Source organism: Phaseolus vulgaris, chromosome 3 (genome assembly GCF_051622355.1).
Source record: "Phaseolus vulgaris cultivar YP4 chromosome 3, ASM5162235v1, whole genome shotgun sequence".
Taxonomy (NCBI): domain Eukaryota; kingdom Viridiplantae; phylum Streptophyta; class Magnoliopsida; order Fabales; family Fabaceae; genus Phaseolus; species Phaseolus vulgaris.
Genome location: NC_143500.1, coordinates 53694083 through 53715169, shown reverse-complemented (window position 1 = coordinate 53715169; position 21087 = coordinate 53694083). Strand labels below are relative to the sequence as shown.

General features: G+C 29.3%; 2 protein-coding genes and 1 long non-coding RNA gene across 3 annotated transcripts; 2 read left to right on the top strand and 1 right to left on the bottom strand.

Moving 5' to 3' along the window:
• The first annotated feature begins 4881 nt into the window (after positions 1-4881).
• Positions 4882-6549, top strand: LOC137808669 (inositol-tetrakisphosphate 1-kinase 1). The gene has a single exon (XM_068609911.1). It carries the CDS (start codon positions 5156-5158, stop codon positions 6179-6181), a length of 1026 nt encoding a protein of 341 aa, XP_068466012.1. The 5' UTR covers positions 4882-5155; the 3' UTR covers positions 6182-6549.
• A 2015-nt stretch (positions 6550-8564) lies between these two features.
• Positions 8565-9258, top strand: LOC137808670 (uncharacterized). Its single transcript, XR_016519358.1, has 2 exons — positions 8565-8803; positions 8906-9258. It is a non-coding gene; the product is annotated as an uncharacterized LOC137808670 (long non-coding RNA).
• A 4141-nt stretch (positions 9259-13399) lies between these two features.
• Positions 13400-14992, bottom strand: LOC137805996 (transcription factor MYB53). Its single transcript, XM_068605869.2, has 2 exons — positions 14671-14992; positions 13400-14171 (listed from the first exon to the last, which is right to left on the bottom strand). Exons 1-2 carry the CDS (start codon positions 14937-14939, stop codon positions 13400-13402), a joined length of 1041 nt encoding a protein of 346 aa, XP_068461970.2. The 5' UTR covers positions 14940-14992.
• Positions 14993-21087: the final 6095 nt, after the last annotated feature.

Genomic DNA, 21087 nt, shown 5'->3' with positions numbered 1-21087 from the left:
ATGTCACATTTATGGCATATGTAGTAAAAGAAAGAAAGGGGTGAAGAAGATAAATAAGAGATAAATTTACAAGTATTGACTTTTTCAATTGCCTATTTATTATATAATTTTGTCTTGAAGTTTGCATTTCCCTATATAAATTTGTCTTGAAGTATGCATTTGAATGCTTAATGTGATTAAATTGCATTGCCTTTGTGTCCAAGTTTCTCCAATGTCTAGAATTCTATTATAGTTTAATGATTAATTATGAAGTCTTTTGTGCTTATAGAGTAATTACATAAATATTATATGCTTATATTTTCTAGATTACACTACAAGAAAATTAAAAAATAAAAACCAATTTTTAGAAACCAAAATAATTAGTTACAATAGGAATTAAAATAGAGACCATTTTAGAAAAAAAAAATGATTTCTAAATTAGTTTCTATTATTGTTAAATAGTTTTTAAATTGGTATCTAATTAGCAACTAATGTTTTAACTACCAATTATTTAGTTTTTAAATTTGGTAGCAAAAACTTTGGTTGCTAATTAGATACCAATTTAGAAACTATTTAACAATAATAAAAAATAATATAAACTAATTTAGAAACTAAATTTTTTTTTAGTTTCTAAAATGGTATCTAATTTAGTTACCATTATAACTAATTATTTTGGTTTTTACAAATTGATTTTTATTTCATGATTTGATTATAGTGTTAGTTCTTAATTACGTGGAACTTGTTGTAACTCTAATTATGAGTATAATCACATCTAAGGAGGTGGTCATTGATACAAATCATGTGGGTAGAGATATTTTAAAAAAATAATGGAGAAGGATAATATTAATAACTAGTTTGATAATAATATATATTGAGCTTTTGATTTTAATTTAATTTGAGTTGATAACCAGCTAAAAAGGCTAATATATCCCTTCTATCTTTGTTTATCTTAATATTTATTTTTCTTAATTGCTTATCCATTTCTGTTTATTCTTTTCCTTTTTATTTTTAAATTGAATTACTATTTTAAAATAAATCACCAAATAGTTAAATTAATCTTTTACCACAATATAAACTATTTATTATAAATGTAGTATTAAATAAAAACGTGTATCCTATATATAAAAATACTAATCTTTTATACTTTTAGAAAACATGGATATTATCTCACTCAAAAGAAAAAAAAAATATAAAAATAGAAATCTTAATCAGAGCAAAATTATTGCTGCTGCAAGAGCACGTGTTTTTCGTGGCAAGAAGAATCCAAAATTCAAAAAAGGTTGTGGGGTAATAGCTTATGAGACACAATGATATAAGCACAGCCATGAACATAATTTAGATAAAGTACTGAAATGTTTTAGTTTGCATTTTGGCTTGTAGAAAAAAAATAATCATATTCAATGTGTTCTATATTATTTGAATGCTACATTAAATTTTTAACAAAATATTAATTAAAAATTTACCAAGGAACCCCACTAAAGCCAATTCAACAATAATTTTTTTATAAACTCATTAAATATCTAATAATATAATTATATTAATGAAATAAAATGTACTTGATGTGGTTAGTTTATTTAAAATAGATTTAGTTTCCAATTTTCAAAATTAATCATTTTTTTATTCTCAAATTAGTTTAGATAACATATCTAAAATCTTAGATATGTTATTTGATAACGCGTGGGTAAATATGATAAATTTTAAAATTTTAAAAATTAATATATATATTTATATTCAATATTTAATTTATATAATATATCAAATCTCATTTTATTTTTATGAATTAAACTTTTTAATCAATTATTTTAGAATTTCGTTATTAATATAGAAAAAAATGTGATTTAAAAGTCTATTTCTTTATTTTTTTTAATTCTTTTTATCCTATTTCTCAATTCTCTCTATCAAAACTTCAAATCATACTTACTTATTATATTTTTAAATAAAATAAATTTTTAAATTGGTATCTAATTTCGTTAGTAAAGTTTTAACTACCAATTAGTTAAATTATAATTTTGGTAGAAAAACCTTAGTTATTAATTTAAAAATTATTTAATAATAATAAAAAGTAATTTTCTTTTAATTTTTAAAATGATTTTTAATTTATTCATTATAACAACTAATTATTTTTAGTCTTTAAAATTAGTTTCTATTTCATGATGATTGAGAAGTTAATACTCATTGGTCATGTAATTTTGAGGTTTTGTATAAGGGTTGAGACATCCCTGAAGTGTTTTTTTTATTTTATTTATAATTTGCTGATAAAAAAAAAAGTTAATACTCATTGGAGGAATGATCTTTCATAAAAAATTATCAATAATTTAATTATGAAATTTTGTATTTGTTGAAGTATTAAAATTAATAATTTTGTGGTGATGCATTTAAGTGGAGGAGCAAAATGCAGGTAGAAGAGAACGCTGGTTGGGTGAGTTGCAATATGTATAGTGACATTTTCATATTTTCCCGACACTGAATCTGTTGAAACAAACACACCTCTTTGTCGGAATTCACATATGCAGTGTTTTGTCGAGCCACAAACTTGTTGGAACCGTGTAACAATAACCATACATATCACAAGAGATATTCTTTAATAACCATTGTTGCATGTTAAAAAAAAAAAAAAAAAACTCATGTTATATATGTAAATAACTAATCTTTATCATATGCCTAAAATATAACTAACATTTTATTATGTTAACTTACTCATAAAATAATAATTTTAATGTAAAATTATTTTAAATATTAAAACATGTATCAGTAAAAAAATCATTACACAATATCATCATAATATTAAATTATGTAAATTTGTCTTACTTACCCATCAGTCTTTAGATTCATGCATATTTCATAAATATAGATTATGATGAGGCAATGATAATAGATTATGTCTTTCCAACTATTTCTCAATAAATTGTTTATTTTAGAATAATTTTACACACATATATATATATATATATTTTGTTCTTAAATGTATATTTTTAAGCTTTATAAAGGACATAGTTAAATGATTTAAAAAAATTAATTAAATAATTCAGTTTATTTATTTATTATTTTGACAAGTACAAGGTAATTATATAATTTATGATTAAATAAAAAAATTAAGTTGTATTTTTCTTGTCTTATTAATATTTAATTTATTATATTTGTATGAAAATTTTTTAATTTCATTTTCAATTAATTACACATATATATATATATATATATTTAATGTAAAAATGTAAATAATTTTTCTAATTATTTTTTCCATTTCACAGACTATTTTTTTCCTAGTTAATTATTATTGGAATTTAATTCGTAATCATTTTTATTCCAAATACAATCAATAATATTTTTGTGATTCAATATAATATAATAAACATTTTCAATAATATTAAGGTATAATTACTTTTTTTTTTCTTTTTTTGTCAAACCATTCACTGCAATAATAACAGTTTCCCCATCACTCTCCCAATTTTGAAAATCCAAGAATTCATAAACAGATTCCCGCAACTGCTTCTCCACAAAATTCGATTTTCCTATTTGAAAATAAACACACTAAACCTATTTTGTAGAAACACAAAATCTGAAACCCTAAAATACAGAACTCTCAAAGTACCAATGCTAACCCCATACCACTATTCTACTTTTTTATTTTGTTTTTTAAAAGGAAAGAGGGGGAAATTTTGATGCTGAAAGAACAAATTGAAGCATTGATTAAGGAGAAAATTTCTTTCGAAAATGCTTTTAGAATTCAGCATGAATGATTTTTCTGATTACCAAGTTAAGAACCAAAAGTTGCAACACTTGAAGTTATTGGTCCATTATTAAATGTGAAGTCTTAAATAAATTGTTACGCTAGCCTTTGTCCCATTAGTAATTGCTTTTGTGCACACTGATTATTTCTATGTCCATTGTAATAAGTAGATGCATCAAATAGCTGCTTCAGATTGACTAGTTATGTCTTATGATTTTGTAAAACTAATATTACTGGAATGCAGAGTTTGAAAAAAAAAAAAAGGAAGAGAAAGTAGTTTCTGTGAGGGAGAAGATAAATCTTGATGGGAGAATACATAGTTAGGTTTAAAGTGCATTTCTTAATATGATATCAGAGTTTAAAGTTTATTTTAGTAAAAGTTTGTTGAATGTCATCATTATCGAACTTTCCATAACATATATCTTTTCTTGGTAACCTCAACGTAAATAAGGGTGTTGGAGATTATAATATTTATTTTTTATAAGTGAATGTAAATCTTACCATATAAACTATTTTATAAGATTAAGTTAAACTTAAAGTTTATTTCTTAACAATGAAAGAAAAATAAGGTGTTGAATTACACAAAGAACTAAAAATATAAATCGAAATTGATTTAAAAAAAAATTCACTAACCAAACCAAATTAATTATTAACCCTTAATATATGAAAAAAATAGTTATACCAATATTCTACATTTGGTGATATACCAATAGTAATATCATTACCCTAATCCAAACAATGAAAATAAGAAAATAAAAATAAATAAATAAAATATAAAAAACACTTTAATGAGAGACATATATAATATAATAAAGTAAATAATATATTAAATTAGCATCATTTCATTATTTTTCAATAACATATAATACCATTTAATAACTAATTTATTTTATAAATAATATGTAAATGGATTTGGATGCATTTGGTGGTTAAAAAAGTGAAAGTTTTGGTGTGTATTTATTAAGTGAGGCAATGAAACAGGTTTTGGTGTTTTGAATAGCATTGAAATTGAAAAGAGAAAGACTAAAAGGTCAAAAGGTGTTTTATCTTATGAGTAAATAGCCCAAAGGCTCACCCAATCTTATCAGCTTTTGACTTTCTGAATTCCAACCCAATCAGCGCAGTTGCACACGCGCTTCATAAAGCGGCGCCATCTGCAACCCAATCCCCAGAATATGCCACGTCACACCTTCTCCATCAAAACCCAGTCACCCTATCATTCCCCTTCTTCCTCACCAACCCTAGTCGAAGCTATAAATATCCCCATCCCGTTACCCCGTTTCTCTCTCTCTCTCTCTCCTTCTCTTTTCTCTTCTCTCTCCTCTCTCGCCCTCGAATCCGTTCCGTTAGTTTTTCCCCTCTGCGAAATTCTCTTCCCAGACAACAAAACCCAGGCGCTCCAAATTAGGGTTTCTCCCCGGGAATGTGATTCAGCGTGAGCGAACATCAATGGCGGAGAACACATTCGGCGGCGTGATAGGGTATGCGCTCGCGCCAAAGAAGCAGAACAGCTTCATCCGCGACTCATTGCTGACTCTGGCCAAATCGCGAGGGATCGAGCTCGTGCGCGTCGACTCGGACAAGCCTCTGGTGGATCAGGGACCCTTCGATTGCGTCCTCCACAAGCTCTACGGCGACGATTGGAAGCGCCAGCTCCAAGAATTTAAGACGCGCTTTCCGAATGCGCTTATCCTCGACGCGCCCGAAGCGATCGAGCGCCTCCACAACCGAATCTCGATGCTGCAGGTCGTGTCGGAGCTCCGAATCCAGGACCGAACCGACACCTTCGGGATCCCGAAGCAGATTGTGATATACGACAAGGCCACGCTAATGGACCCCCAGGCTTGGGAGAGCCTCAAGTTTCCGGTGATTGCGAAGCCGCTTGTGGCCGACGGCAGCGCCAAGTCGCATAAGATGGCGCTTGTGTTCACGCGCGACGTGCTCGACAAGCTGAAGCCCCCGATCGTGCTGCAGGAGTTCGTCAACCACGGCGGCGTGATCTTCAAGGTTTACGTGGTGGGCGAGCACGTGCGGTGCGTCAAGCGCAAGTCCCTCCCTGATGTGTCGGAGGAGAAGAAGGTGGGGGTTTCGGAGAACCTTATGTCGTTTTCGCAGGTCTCCAACCTGGCCAACCACGACGCTGAAAACGACAACGATGGGTATTACCGGCTGATGCATTTGGATGACACCGAGATGCCCCCAAATGCCTTCGTCGTCGACATCGCCAGGGGCCTCAGACGCGCCCTCAAGTTGAACCTCTTCAATTTCGACGTCATACGGGACGCTCGATACGGCAACCGCTACCTCATCATCGATATCAATTACTTCCCTGGCTACGCCAAAATGCCTGGATACGAGGCCGTTTTGACCCAGTTTTTCTGCGACGTCATGTTGAAGAAAGAGCAAGAAGAACAACAGGGGGAGGGTCGCGTTACCGTTTCGACCAAGGACAATGAGGAATCTTTTCAGGTCTGAGATAATTTTGTCACACAGCTCAAATGCGTTTCTCCTTCTGTACGCGTCGTTGGTTGGTGGCTTTTGGGTAACCATAATTTCCCCTGTGGACCCATTGGCCTCATTGGTTGGTACTTGGTAATGGTAGGCACGAGTTACACATTTCCATTTAGGGTGCAGTTGGTACAGTAGTGTTGGTTGTGGCTAGTTTTTTAACCCTATTAACATGTATATTCCTTCCACCATTGCTTTGTGGAGATAGGTACCTTTTCAAATACCCTCAACATTTAGGAAAGTTGTATTTTGCGGCTTAAGATACTAAGCTAGAAACTGTTTTACTTTATGCCCTTTTTATCCACTCAATAACTCTCTTTTCCCCATTTTGCATACATTGCTTTGGTTACATGATTCTGTTTACGATTTCCTTGTGCAGTCATCTGTTCCTTTGCTATTTTGCCGTATCAAGGTCCTTAATTGGTATTATGCTAATGAATATTCCTTAAAAATGATTCCCAGACTAAAGTGGAAAGAAGTTAAACCCGTTATGCCACTTACTATTGGTTGAGTAAGTTTGTTTAACTTTTATCTAGATAGTAGATATTCAAACTGATTGATGATTTCAAATATAATTGTTCAAATTATTTGTTGATTTCTGAGCAAAGTGTGTCAAATGCAACTTCTCATTATTTGACACGAGATTGAAGGGAGTAATGTGCTTATGCAAAGTTTGCCCTTCTTATATGTAACGATGTTTTAAATATCAGATTGGATGTGATGAAGTAGTAAGCTCCAAAAAGTACACTATAGCCAGGCAGTGGATAGCAGGATGATTTTGTTGATAGTTTATTGGTGTATAACAAGAATAATAAAAGTGCTAGGTGTCTTAAACAACACATATAAGCACATTAACAGTCATGCACATTTTTTAGATAGTAGTTATCAATAATCATCTTTTAAATCCATGTCTTTTGTTTTCTTTTTCACTGTTTTTACATCTTTAAATTTCAATTTTTAAAATTAAAATCCCAGAAAAAATCCCTAATGTCCGTTCTGAGGAATTTTTGAAATCTACACATACTGTTGCCATAGACGCTGTGCAGCCTGCAATTTGTGGTCTGCTACGGCTGATATACTAAACAGCTCTTCCACAGTCTAGTAGGCAGGGGTTTTGCAACACGGCTATTACAGCTCCATTTAAAACCCTGATATGTATGTCTATTTGTTGTGTTTTTAACTGATTCTTCCAGGCTTCTACAGAAATTTGACTTTCTGGTGTAACATCTTTGTCATCACTATACTCGGGAAATAGTCGTTTTTTTATTTAATTTGTACTCTTAGCTCTTGGCACAATTTGGTGGGTTTGCGTCGAAGGCTGGAAGTCTTATCTTTTGCCCTTTTGTTTAATTTTAAACTATCTTCATCATGTTTACGGAATTGTCATTCCCTGGCAAATTGACATGGGTTTGACTAATGTGCATAAAATAGAATATGGTTTTCAAACTTAACATGACTTCTATATTAAAATTGTCTGTTTTCAGTTCTTGATGAGCTGTGATTTTATCCTAATCCAAACAATGAAGGTCATATATTATAATTGCTCTTGTTTGACCAAGTTGAATCCCTGCCCAAGTTTTGATGCCAACCATACTAATATGTCTTAAAAAGCATAGGTCTACAATTGTTGATGTTATGCTCAGTAGTTTTTTTTTTTCTTATTCTTTTAGTTCTAATCATTGAACTTTCCTCATTTTGTTAGTTTTCTAATGCAAATGTATTCTTGGACTTCATTTGGAATTTTTGGACATTTTAGATAAGTGCATGAGGCTGAATATGAAAATTTTGCTCAAAGAATTATTTTCAATATTTTCTTTTACTTCAATGTTGTATAACCTATGACAATTAATCTATTATGATGACTTTGCTTTTGAAGTTATGCATCTATATTTATATGACATGCAGTAATGAATGAAATAGTGGTCCTAGTTTCAATGGGGCCTTGGATTTGAAACCACTTAACAAGTTCACATGTGAAAGTTAACCCCACAGATATCAAAACTGTTTTACATTCCTAAAAGGAAGAGAGAATGGAATAAAAAAGAGAAGTGACTTTTACACATTGAGATTCTGGCTCATGCTTGTTGGTGATTATTTTTGTTCAGTTGGATATATTGAAGTGTTTTAACATGCCAGTAAACGTATTTTTGTTTTGCCTGTTTTTTTGGGGCATTCTTCCTCCAGGCATGTCTCCCCAGATGTTTGTCGTGTTACTGTATGATTGATTGATATAGTGCAAATAGAGTTTATATAGGTACCTGGGGGCTTTATTAAAATCTAGACTCGTTAGCAGACATGAAATATGGTTGCAAAGTTAACCCTTGTTAGTATATTGTGATATCTTTTCCAGGTTCATATCATATATCTTGCCTTTCAATGCTTCTGGTTTTTCTTTAGCCTCAACTTATCAGCAACACAGCATCGCTCTTTTTCACTTTTCACACATGCATGCCTGAAATGTATTATGCGATCTTGACTTTCTGAAAATCTCAGCTTAACATCAAGTTGACACACAGGAAGACAACTTCAGCTGTTCATGAAATAGGGGTACTGGTGGATTATTTCACACAAAATTAAGATGAATACATGGTAATTTTAGGAAATTGCACCTAATCACTTCGTATGTTATCTCAATTTTGCATGCTTTTGTTCAATAATATTTTGGTTTTCATTTAATGATTTTAGATACAGATATTTTTTTTGTTAGGCACGCATGACTGCTAACATGTCCAGTGCACTGTATTCTTCCCTGTAAGTGTTCATCGTGTACCTCAAGATTGTGTTCCACATCCTCCATTCCTAATATCATCCTTATACCAAATTAGGGTGTTTCTCCCTCCACCCCCAACAAATGGCTACTGCACCTTTATCATTCTGGGAAAATATCATTTTACCCTTTTTAAAAATAACTTCCGAATTACTCTTTTTGGAATATTTTAAAATATGTTCTGTAACACATTTTATAAATTTTGGATTTATCATTCTGAGAATTAAAAATGTGTGTTCTGGAAAGAATATTCATGAATGATATTTTGCCTTCTAAATTTCTTATTCTTGTGACACACTTTGACGGAATCTATATTCTTCTGAAAACACATTTTTCTTACGGAACTGAATCATCCAAAATTATCAAGAATAATTTTGGTATTTCAAGAATTTAGGAAATAGCCCCAAAATTATTGTAGGAATTTTCGTGTTTGTTCCAGTTCAAATTCTAACATCGAGCATGGAAGCATAATTTGCAGCATCAATGAGCTGTATACAGCAGCAGATAAACTAGAAAAAAAGGGGAAATAATTGTAACCATTTCAATCAATCTTGGGATTAAGTATTTTTGTTCAAATATCTTATTTAAACATTCTACCATTACACCATTTTGAATTGAAGAAGTGGAAGTTTCTGAGAAATAAAAGAGAATGTTTCGTGAGATTAATAAACTATCTTTTACTTTATCTCACTAGTTCATACTATTTTCATCAACATAAAAAAAAATATTCATTACGTATATTAAAAGTAAGTTATTTTAGAAATGTTTGGCTTAGAAGTTATAAACAATAATCTATAAATTATTTTAGTTAGTTTATTTAATTCTTTTTTATTACCATTCGTTATATATTTTTATTATCTTTTTAGTTAATTTTTTTTCTCTTCTAGGTACTACTATTAAAAACTTACCTATAAAGAGGATAATACTATTAAAAATTAAAAACAAAAACATTTAAAGGGAATAAACCAAAACCAAAACCAATAATAAATAAATAAAAATTAAAATTTTGGCTACCCAAACTTGTTTTTAAAGAAGTTCTCACTAATTCTGAAACTAACAAAAATCTTCCTTGGAATCAATTCCTAAATTACCTAATATATAAGCACACGTGTTTGCTTCTCTTTATACATGAAACATTAAATTTTAAGATATTGCAAATGATTAAACAACAATGGCAATTGCTTCCTGCACCCCCACTTTTTTCTTCCTGCACCCCACACTCTTATGCAAAGACAAAATTTACCCTTATTAATTTTTAAAATCCAAAAATTACCCTTAACCTAATAAAACCCTAAAAACTGGAAATGGGTGTCGTTTGTACGTGCAGGCAGCGTCGTCTTTCTTGGATTGTTGATAGCAGCGACGCAACACTTTCAAAGATCATTCTCCTTCCAAATCTCACACATCTCTTTTGTGATTTCGAGTATTGTTCATAAAGGTAAGCAAAGTATGTGTTTTGGATTTTCACATCCATTTTTGTCATGGATTCTTGTTTCTGAATTTGTGGATCCGATAGTGTCATGAATTTATGTATCCGGTAGTGTTTATACTTTATAATTTATATAGCAAAAACTTTAATTCGTAGATGGTTATTGAAGTAGGAAAACCATTAGACCTCTGTCTCCTATTCCTCTATTATTTTTTGCTTCGTTTAAATTGCATGGCAAAAAGTTACGCTTTCCCTCTCTATTTTTATAATTTCATAGTTCCCGAATTGAGTTATTTGGGCTATCTAAAGTGTTGCTTGGAACTTCTCCTTTACCTCTAAACATTTAAAGGGAGTGGTTAATGTAATAACCTCTAATCTTTTATGGAGTATATATGAACATTTGATGAACCTTTCCTTGGCTGCCGAAAATGCTTAGCTATTTTTAGAAATTCACTACCAGATCCACAAATCTGGAATACTACCGGATCCACAAATCCGGGACACTACCGGATCCACAAATTCGAAATTCTACCAGATTCTGTGATTTGGATGTAAAAAAAGATTTACAGAAACAAGAATCCATGACAAAAACGGATGTGAAAATCCGAAACACATGAAACTTTGCTTACCTTTATGAACAACACTCTAAATCACAAGATAGATAGACGTGTGAGATTTGGAAGGAGAATGACCTTTGAAAGTGTTGCGCCGCTGCTATCAACAATCCAAGGAAGACGACACTGCCTGCATGCACAAACGGCACCATTTCCAGTTTTTGGGATTTTATTAGGTCAAGGGTAATTTTGGAATTTTAAAAATTAATAAGGATAATTTTATCTTTGCATAAGAGTGTGGGGTGCAGGAAGAAACTGGCAACAACAATTCCATGTACCCCTCAAAGCTCAAAGAAAAACTAAAGGCTTCAACTATCAACACAGAATCAGCCTCCAACCAAATAGAAGACAAACTCCTCGCAAATTCTTCCTGCAACATATCAATTTTAACATATACCAAATTCGAAATGACAAAAATAATCTTATATAAAAAGAGAGTGTAGATAAAAATTACTTCCATAACTTTTTTTTTCAAAATATTCTGGATTTAAATTTTCGGAATACATTTTTTTGAATTCTGAAAAATTCTTATCCAAAATGCATTTTCAATTTTGTATTTTAGATTTTTTTTTATCCAGAATGTATTTTCTTATTATTTTGAATTATATTTATTATTTTGTCATTTCAAATCTGGAATACAAATAATTTTGGAAATTTTAAAAATTAATAGGATGTAGGTTAAACACCACAAGAAAATCATGAAATAGAAACCAATTTTAGAGACAAAAAAATAATTAATTGTTATAGTGACTAAATTAGAAACTATTTTAGAGACTAAAAAAATTTTTGGTTTACAAAATTTGTTTCTATTAATGTTGAATGGTTTCTAATTGGTATCTAATTAGCAATCAAGGTTTTTGCTACCAAATTTAGAATCTAAATAATTAGTAGTTAAAATATTGGTTGCTAATTAGATACCAATTTAGAAATCATTTAACAATAATAGAAACTAATTTAGAAACCAAAAATTTTATTAGTCTCTAAAATGGTTTCTAATGTAGTCACTATATCAACTAATTATGTTTTGTTTCTAAAATTAATTTTTATTTCATAATTTTCTTATAGTGAAAAGTGATATGGTGGAGGAAGAAATTGTCCAAACCTTATAATGACTCAAGTTGAATACCCAAAATAGCTCCCATAACCTTAGCCTTCAAAGTTAAAACATTTGCAATGTATATAAGATGAAATCACCTTGAAATATTCTACCAAAACCTGCTAGTCCAAAATTGCATTGACAATACCAACTCTAGGACCCTTTCAAAGAATCAAAATCATGTGGGGAGTTTTCTTAGGATGACTCATATATGAATTGTTTCACCAAAAAAAAAACTTATGTATTATCTGAATTTATATCAATTGTAAAACCTACATAATGAACCTAAAATAGTTAAAAAAAAGTACTTTCCATTAGAAGTGATTGTTTAACCAAAAGCTATTTCTGCATGATAAGGTAATTCATGCATATAAAATTGTGCACTTCATCATAAATACAACATAGACTTGTTTTCAAATCAACTTTCAATTTCTACTAGCATTCACCTTAGACTATTTCTCAAAGCAATACAACTATAGCTTTCCTAAACCTAGGCCAACCAACCAACAACTTTCTCCACTACCTCTAAAATACTAAAATTTACACTCTAGAACATGAAAAAGTGACAATGTTATAGAAAAGCTTTTGAATAATGGAGTCTCACTACTTCTTTTGGCTTTGATTTTACTTGGATGCAAGTTGTATCCTAAATCCTTATCTTAAGGAGCAGTTTTATGAAGACAAGAGAGTAGTTGTGAGGACATGTCTTTTTGCATTATTCTTTATTTTCACACGCAAACATGCTACTTTGATGCAGCATATGATCAAATTAAAGAGCTATTATTAATACAAATCTTATTTATAACTCTGCTTTATCACCACAAAAGATTTTGATTGACGACTTCTTTAGCTGAAGATACAAAATACATTGAAAAGTAATAAAAAAACATCGAACTGTATAATGTGCAAATTTTTTCTGCTATGGAAGGAACTAATTATGATTACAGACTTCACAAATTTATGAAGGACATTAACCAAACAATAAAAGAAATTATAATGAAGGATCAAAATCAAAAGAAAAAAACAATGAAAGAATGAAAAATATCTTGGTATGAGATCCTTTAGCTGATTTATCTTGAAGCAAATTTCTTCTATCAGGAAACTGAAGATGCAGAAGTGGATGTCAAGCTGCAAAAGAAGAAAAAAAATTATGTAAGGTTACTCACGAGAATCTTAATATGTATCTATTCGATTTAATGTTATCATAGGGTTGAGTTTTGATTTTTTCTTCTTTTGTAGTAGGTAGTAATGGAAAAAACAGTAAAAAACAGCAAAACAATTAAGAATAAACGTACTCTAGAATCTCTTTCCAGTAGGAACTGCTTGTTTCATCATCATCATCAATGAGAAACTTCTCCCAAGCCTCAAAAGTTGTAGAGAAAGGTGACTGTGTAGACTTTTGTGCTGCATTATAGTTGCTCTCCATTTTGTTGAAGCTAGTTGTCCTTGGAGTACATGAAGCAACTAATGCTGGTAGTAAATTTTCTACTTCATTTTGTTGTGAAGTGTTTATGTTTTGGGTATAACTAAGAACTTCTTGATACTTACTTTCATTTTCTATTTCTATCCCTGATTTGAAGATATTCTGCAGAGAATAGTCACTGTGTGTCTGAGAGAATAGATTGGGTATGTTGTTACCATGAGGGTTTGCATATAACATTGGATCTCTAACTTGGAGAGTGTTTGTCCCATTGAGAAATGTATCAAGTGGTGGGTTGAGAATTTGATTGTCTACAAGGTAAGGATTAGTGATGTTGATCAATGAAGTGTTGTTCATAAGTTGTAGCATATTTTGTAGCAGTTGTAGTTTGGCTAATTGAGTGACATCTGCTTGTAAACCAGTAGGGTTGGTCCAAGAACTCATTGATGTGCCCAAATTTGACATGCCAAGCAAGGGGAAAAGATTCATCAGATGATTCAAGCTTGTTCTTGGCCTGTGAGTTTCTGGATCAATACCCTTCTGGAGAAGCTTTTTTCTTATGGTAGTGTTCCAATAATTCTTTATCTCGTTATCTGTTCTCCCTGGAAGACTTGTAGCAATCTTTGACCACCTAGAAACTCATAAAAAGTTAGGGTTTGAACATAATTTGCATAGAAACACACTCAATAAAATAACTACTAGAAAATTATTAAATAAAAACTAATTTTAAAGGTTAAAAATAGTTATATTTACTAAATTAGAAGACTAAAAAATTATTAATTTTTAAATTAATTTTTATTATTGATAGATAGTTTTTAAATTGATATCTAATTAATTATCAATTATTTAAATTCTAAATTTTGTAGAAAAAACTTCGATAGCTAATTATATATCAATTTAGAAATTATTTATCAATAATAGAAATTAATTTAAAAATTAATAAACTTTTTAGTTTTTAAAATATCTTTAATTTAGTCTAATTTAGTCAGCATAACAACTAATTATTTTTAATTTTTAAAATTAATTTCTAATATTTGTTTTAGTGGCACACAAACCAGAAAACATGCACCAAAACATAAAAAGAAATTAGATCAAATATATAATGCTTCACTATAAAAGGGAAATCATACTTGTTTCCAAGAACTGAATGAAGGTTGATGATGAATAGCTCCTCCTCTTGAGTAAATTTTCCTCTCTTAATATCTGGTTTCAGATAGTTTTCCCACCTTAACCTGCAACTTTTTCCGTTCCTATTTAGACCAGCATGCTTTGGAAGTGTTCTCCACGTTCCTCTTCCATGTTTGCTAATGTAATCCATTAGCTTTTCATCTTCTTCTGCTGTCCATGGCCCTTTCTTCACATTACTCTCGTTACTGCTACTGCTAGGTGACCTACCCATTAGCCAATGTTCTAAGACAAAAAAAGTAGAAGCAAATAAGAGGTGCAATGCAAGTTCTTGGGAGAGGTTATGCACATGTATTGTTATATATAGGTGTTTGGTGCATGCAATTCACGAAATGAGGTCATGCATTACCTTATTTCTGTAGTGATAGTATTATCTTGGCATTAAAGTATTTGAATCTTTTATCACGTGAGAGACTAAAAGCTTTATATATAAAAATTTAATATAGCAGGGAGGACTGTACGACTAATATCACGTCTCGGTCTCATCATTGGACTGATCGAAGTAAATGTCCACTTCCGTAGGGTCGATCGACAATACAAATTCATTTATACTCAATTAAGGTCAGCGAAACTAATTTGTGATTAGGAACTAGGTAATGCAGCCCTAAACGCGGTCCAACTCTTTAACCTAACCCAATAAGGAAAGTCCACCAAAGGTAATATAAATAGCACATATTCTAAGAATTAGGTTCGTCATCACACTACAAGAAAATGATGAAATAGAAACCAATTTTTAGAGACCAAAATAATTAGTTGCAATAGTAACTAAATTAGAGACCATCTTGGAAACTAAAACAAAAATTGGTTTCTAAATTAGTTTATATTATTTTCTATTATTGTTAAATAGTTTCTAAATTAGTCTCTAATTAGCAACCAAGGTTTTAGAGACTAAATTTAGAAACTAAATAATTGGTAGATAAAACATTAGTTGCTAATTAGATACCAATTTAGAAACTATTTAACAATAATAGAAACTAATTTAGAAACCAATTTTTGTTTTAGTTTCTAAAATGGTCTCTAATTTAGTTAATATTGCAACTAATTATTTTGGTTTCTAAAAATTGGTTTCTATTTGATGATTTTCTTGTAGTGTCATACACCGTGCTTTGAGAACCGAGTACCAAATGTCTTTACTGACTTGAGCATCAAAGTGCCTTCTGCAGGTACCCTCTGAGTCTAGATTATGAGAAGACTGAGAGCCAAAGCTAGGAAAGAAGGGAGCTGAAGGGCAGACGACCGACCGATAGAAGGAGATAGGAGAATCCTCTCAATAGTTCTCAAGGCTCAAATCCTCATACTAGAACAATCACTACTAGAAAATCATTAAATAGAAACTAATTCTAGAGAAAAAAAATTATTAGTTTCTATACTGACTAAATTAGATACTATTTTAAAGATTAAAAAAAATATTGATATCTAAATTAATTTCTATTATTGATAAATAGTTTCTAAATTGGTATCTAATTAGCTACTTAAATTTTATCAACCAATTATTTAGATTCTAAAGTTGGCATTTAAAACCTTAATATCTAATTAGATATCCATTTAAAAATTATTTATTAATAATATAAACTAATTTAGATACCAATTATTTTATTAATTTTTAAAATAGTATATAATTTTATCAATTAACAATTAATTATTTTTAATATATAAAATTAGTTTCTATTAAATGGTTTCGCGATGTATCTGTGATAAAAATATGAAAAAGAAGAAAACATTAACCCTTTTTTGTTTCTAACCTCGATGTTTCCACATACCAATGATGCGTATTTCTCAAGTTGCTTATTAATTTTGTGAGGAGAGTGATAATGTAGTTTGTCATGTTCTCATCTTTTGAAATTCTGGCAATGTGAGCTATATTTATATAATTGTATGCAGCAGCCACAACTGCATCTCAGTGTCCTCATTATCAAATTTATCACCTTTTCACCTAAAATTCATTCAAATTGCTTTAGTAAATGAACCCCTACCAATGTCAAAGGAAACCAAATTGAGTTAGAAGAGGCCAAGTATAAGAATTCAAATTCATTATATCAATTTTGCATTAACTATTTACAATTATGCATTCCTTTGTTATCATATTATTTCAACACTTTTAACATTGCTAATTAGTTCCAATATGATTTATGTTTTCATTTTAAAATATTTACTATAAATTACATTTTTAATTTGTCTTCGCATTAATTACCTTAATTTTGATAAATTTTGAGAAGATAAAATTGTTAAAGTGAATGTAGAGAATGAGATTATTTAAACTAGTAACTAAAAGAAAAGTTACATTTAACATCGTTTTTTTATCGACCCTAACAACTAAAAGTAGAAACTAATTAGTAAATTGTTTTAGATTTGCATAACACACATGATTGACTCTAAAAGTATGAATGCTAATTCATCGGTGTTCGTTTTTTAAGGTTGACTATATAGTATCGACTTATACCAATTCTATGTAGCGTCAAACTTTATGTAGTATTGACTTAGTCAACACTATGCCGACTCTATGTAGTGTTGATCAAGTTGACACTATGTAGTTTTGCCATCAAAGTTTTTAAAACCAGGTAAGTTATGTCATGGAACAACAATGTATATTGGTTGTCCATTCATAAAAAAACATTGGAGTATGAGAAAGTGTCTCTCGTGTCAAAAACATGCAACAACGACAATAATTTTTCACCACCACCGAAAATTGAGAAGATAAAAACACAAGAGAACTAACCTAACTTAAAATCGAAAACCTTCTAATGTCATCGATGACAATAGGATCATCTCTAAAGATTAAAGACCAAAATCTCTTATGAGATAACTAAAAATAGATTTATTCTTATAATTTTTTTTGACATAGGATAATTATTATAATATATAGCCAAAGCAAAAAAACTCCAATTTGAAGTACCAATGTCATAATCAATATTTTTTTTTATCTTTGAGTAAATATTATTTATGATCCATATTTTAATTTATAAGACACATCAATTATAAGGTAATAACTTCAACTAAGCTGACCCAAGTTAAAATAACTATTTAATTTAAATAATATATTTTATTAATGTATTAAATCAATGTTAGCTTAAATAAAAATTTACTCTCACATAAATAAATATTAAAATAATATAGTAATATAATTTCATACTTGAAAAAATATAAATATTAATTTTTGTATTCTAATCTTAAATTAGAGTGTATTAATTTAACTCTAACCTTTTTTTTATTTTTCTAAAATAAATAACATAGTTAAATCGACATAAAATATTTACATAATAAAAGAATAAATTTTGTAATAACTTTATGTTTTTTAACTTAATAAAAATAATTTTAAATTACTTTTGTGTTCTTAAAGTCAGTTAAACCCATTCTGATGACATCTAATTTTATACCAAAGCTTCTATTTAAAAGTAAATTCATTGTGTTTTTAGTGTAAAAAATACATATATTTATTGTTTTTCTTAATATATATGGTTAGAAACCTTGAAAATTGGGACGGAGCTAATATTTTTTAAGAATAATTAGTAATTTTTTTTTATATAAAAGCAAAATTAATTATCCTTTTTTACAGACTCAAAATTAGTTATAAATGTCATTTAACGTGCTAAAGAACTTTATATATTTTTACAATAAAATCTGGCATTGATATCGTACTGTAAATTTTTTTGCCAAAGTCTATTTAATGTTATAAAATCGTTATTAAATAAAACTGAATAATACTAGTTATATTATATAATAATAGTAGTAGAACGTTATTGAAAGAATTATTTAAAAATTGTTGGAAAGAAAAATATTGTGTTGGACAGTATCCTAGAATATCAACCTACTTTATTCAGTCCACCTAATTAACCTGCTGATATTAATTAAGATTGGTTTCTAGGAAATTTCAAAAAGGAGTGCCTCTCAATTAATTTAAATATTTAATATTATTCTTCATAAAAGTCCTTTTAGGCAATTAACAATGAATGTTGGGATTAACCACTTTTATTTGAATTGACTTCTATCTGTTTGACTTGTGAATCTTTAGTATCTTAATATCATTTTCTTTGTCAAATTCATCACCTTATGTTTCAAAGTGGTGACTAATAATATATATATTATATAGTATGATCACAACAGATGATATATATATATATATGGTTGTATTGTACAATAATAATCACACATGCATTTTCGCTCATTCTTTTTTAATTAAACAAAATATATAGCATAATATAATTTAACAATAATATAAAATTTACAAATACACATAATAGTATAAAATAGATACATACACGAATATATACATACAGCTGCTCAGAGGAAGAATTTTGAGAGGATTAAACAAAATAGTGGTCATAAGATGATATGCATATATATATATATATTGTTTTTTTAGAATGTATTTTTTGTTCTTTAAAATAAATATGTTGTAGAAGGAATTGTGATGAATATTAGGAATATGTCTAGTTAACAGCAGGTTTTTTTTTATCTAGTTATATTGATTGAACAGAGTTTTGAAGGAACATCTTCAATTTTGGTTTTGTAATATGATATACAAGAGTATGTAAAAAGTAATTCTTTTCGGTTTTCTAAGATTGGAAGTTCTTGAATTTTTTTTTTAATAAGATTCAAACATCACTTATTTCGTAATATACTTTTAAGTTTAATTCAACTTCATAAAACCAGCTCATGAGGTTGAGGTTTGCATCCATTTATATACAATGAAATGTTCTTATCTATAGTCGATGTGAGATTTCCAACACATTCCCTCACACCGAGAGTAAAAACTCGTGAGTGAGATTCCGATAACGGCCCGATAAGGATAACCTGATAAGGCCAACAAATACTTGTTATGATAGACTCGAAATGACTCTGATATCATATTACGAAGTAAACTAACTTAATCCCATAAAATCGGCTCATTAGATTGAGGTTTGCACCACTTATATACAATAAAATGTCCTAATCTCGAGATCTCCAACATTACTTCAATGTTTCATTTTTATTTTTTTATTTTTTTATTAATAAAAGAATAGAATATAAAAATTACAACTAAATTAAAAGTACATGCAACTTTTTTTTGCTTTGTATTAAATTTTTGTCCTCTTAGTAGAGGTTAGATGAAATGTGACATAAAAGACCAACTCTGTGCAGTAGGTTTTTAAGTTTCCAAATGAATGAGTTGACATTTGACGAAATATAGAAATAAATAATAATTTAATAGGAAAAGTGTTGGGCACGTAAGTTATAACCCAAATAAAATTATGAAGCAATGCACATTCTAGGGTTTATTGCTTTTTGAATTTAGGTGAATGTCAATGTGATTCCCACAAGTTATTAAGTTCAGCAGTTTGCATGTATCTGAATATATGTTATTAAGAAACTGTAACCTATGTTGGGAAGTTGCAGTTTTTGACAATAGAATATTATAAAGTTTGTAATTCTGAGATTGACTATTAGTTTTGTGAGAAGAGTGTTAGTCTAATATTTTGTAAGAATTTGAAAGTCTCTCAAATGTCAGCTATATTTATATAATTCAATGCAGCAGCCACAACAATGTCCTCACTAACAAATTTATTACCTTTTCACCTAAAATTCATTCAAATTTCTCTCACCTAGGTCAACAAAGTTGGACTGCTTCTTCCTCTAACTTTTATACAAGAAAATCATTAAATAAAAACTAATTTTAAAAACAAAAAATAATTAATTACTATAATGACTAAATTAGAAACCATTTTAAAAACTAACAAAAAAAATTTATTTTTAAATTAATTATTATTATTATTAAATAATTTTTAAATTGGTATCTAATTAGCTACCAAGGTTTTAACTACCAATTGTTTAGATTCTAAATTAGGTAACAAAAACATTCGTAACTAATTAGATATCAATTTCGAAACCATTTAATAATAATAGAAACTAATTTAGAAACCAAAAGTTTTCTTAATTTATAAAATGATCTCTATTTTAGTCGCTATAGCAACTAATTATTTTTAGTCTATAAAATTGATTTATATTTCATTATTTTCTCGTAGTGTTTATCGGTCCCATATTAAATGTAAAAATATTTTTTTTTATTTTTTTATCATCTCTATACATAATTTAGGAGATATTTTCAGATTATATAGTCCAGAATATAAAATTAACTTTTTTACATAAGAATATTTTTTAAATTCATAAAAAATAAAAAATTTATGGGAGTGACACAAGAGGTGCAGGAAGAAGCACTGACAAAGTTGTTAGCAAGTTGTTTGGTATATACATGTTATAGAGGGAATGAATATGTCCCATGTGGTATGATTGCACTTTCACTCAAGTAATTTGGCCTGAATGAGAATGTTGGAACGCTATGAAGAGAAATTAGGATTTTTACTTATTGTACAAGGGAATATCTTTGC

What these genes read in the sequence shown, in the direction of transcription:
- LOC137808669 (XM_068609911.1), top strand. Translation starts at nt 5,156, where the DNA reads ATGGCGGAGAACACATTCGGCGGCGTGATAGGGTATGCGCTCGCGCCA.
- LOC137805996 (XM_068605869.2), bottom strand. Translation starts at nt 14,939, where the DNA reads ATGGGTAGGTCACCTAGCAGTAGCAGTAACGAGAGTAATGTGAAGAAA. An exon ending in CATTCAGTTCTTGGAAACAA is followed by an intron (nt 14,172 to 14,670) that starts GTATGATTTCCC and finishes ATGAGTTTCTAG; the next exon opens with GTGGTCAAAGATTGCTACAA.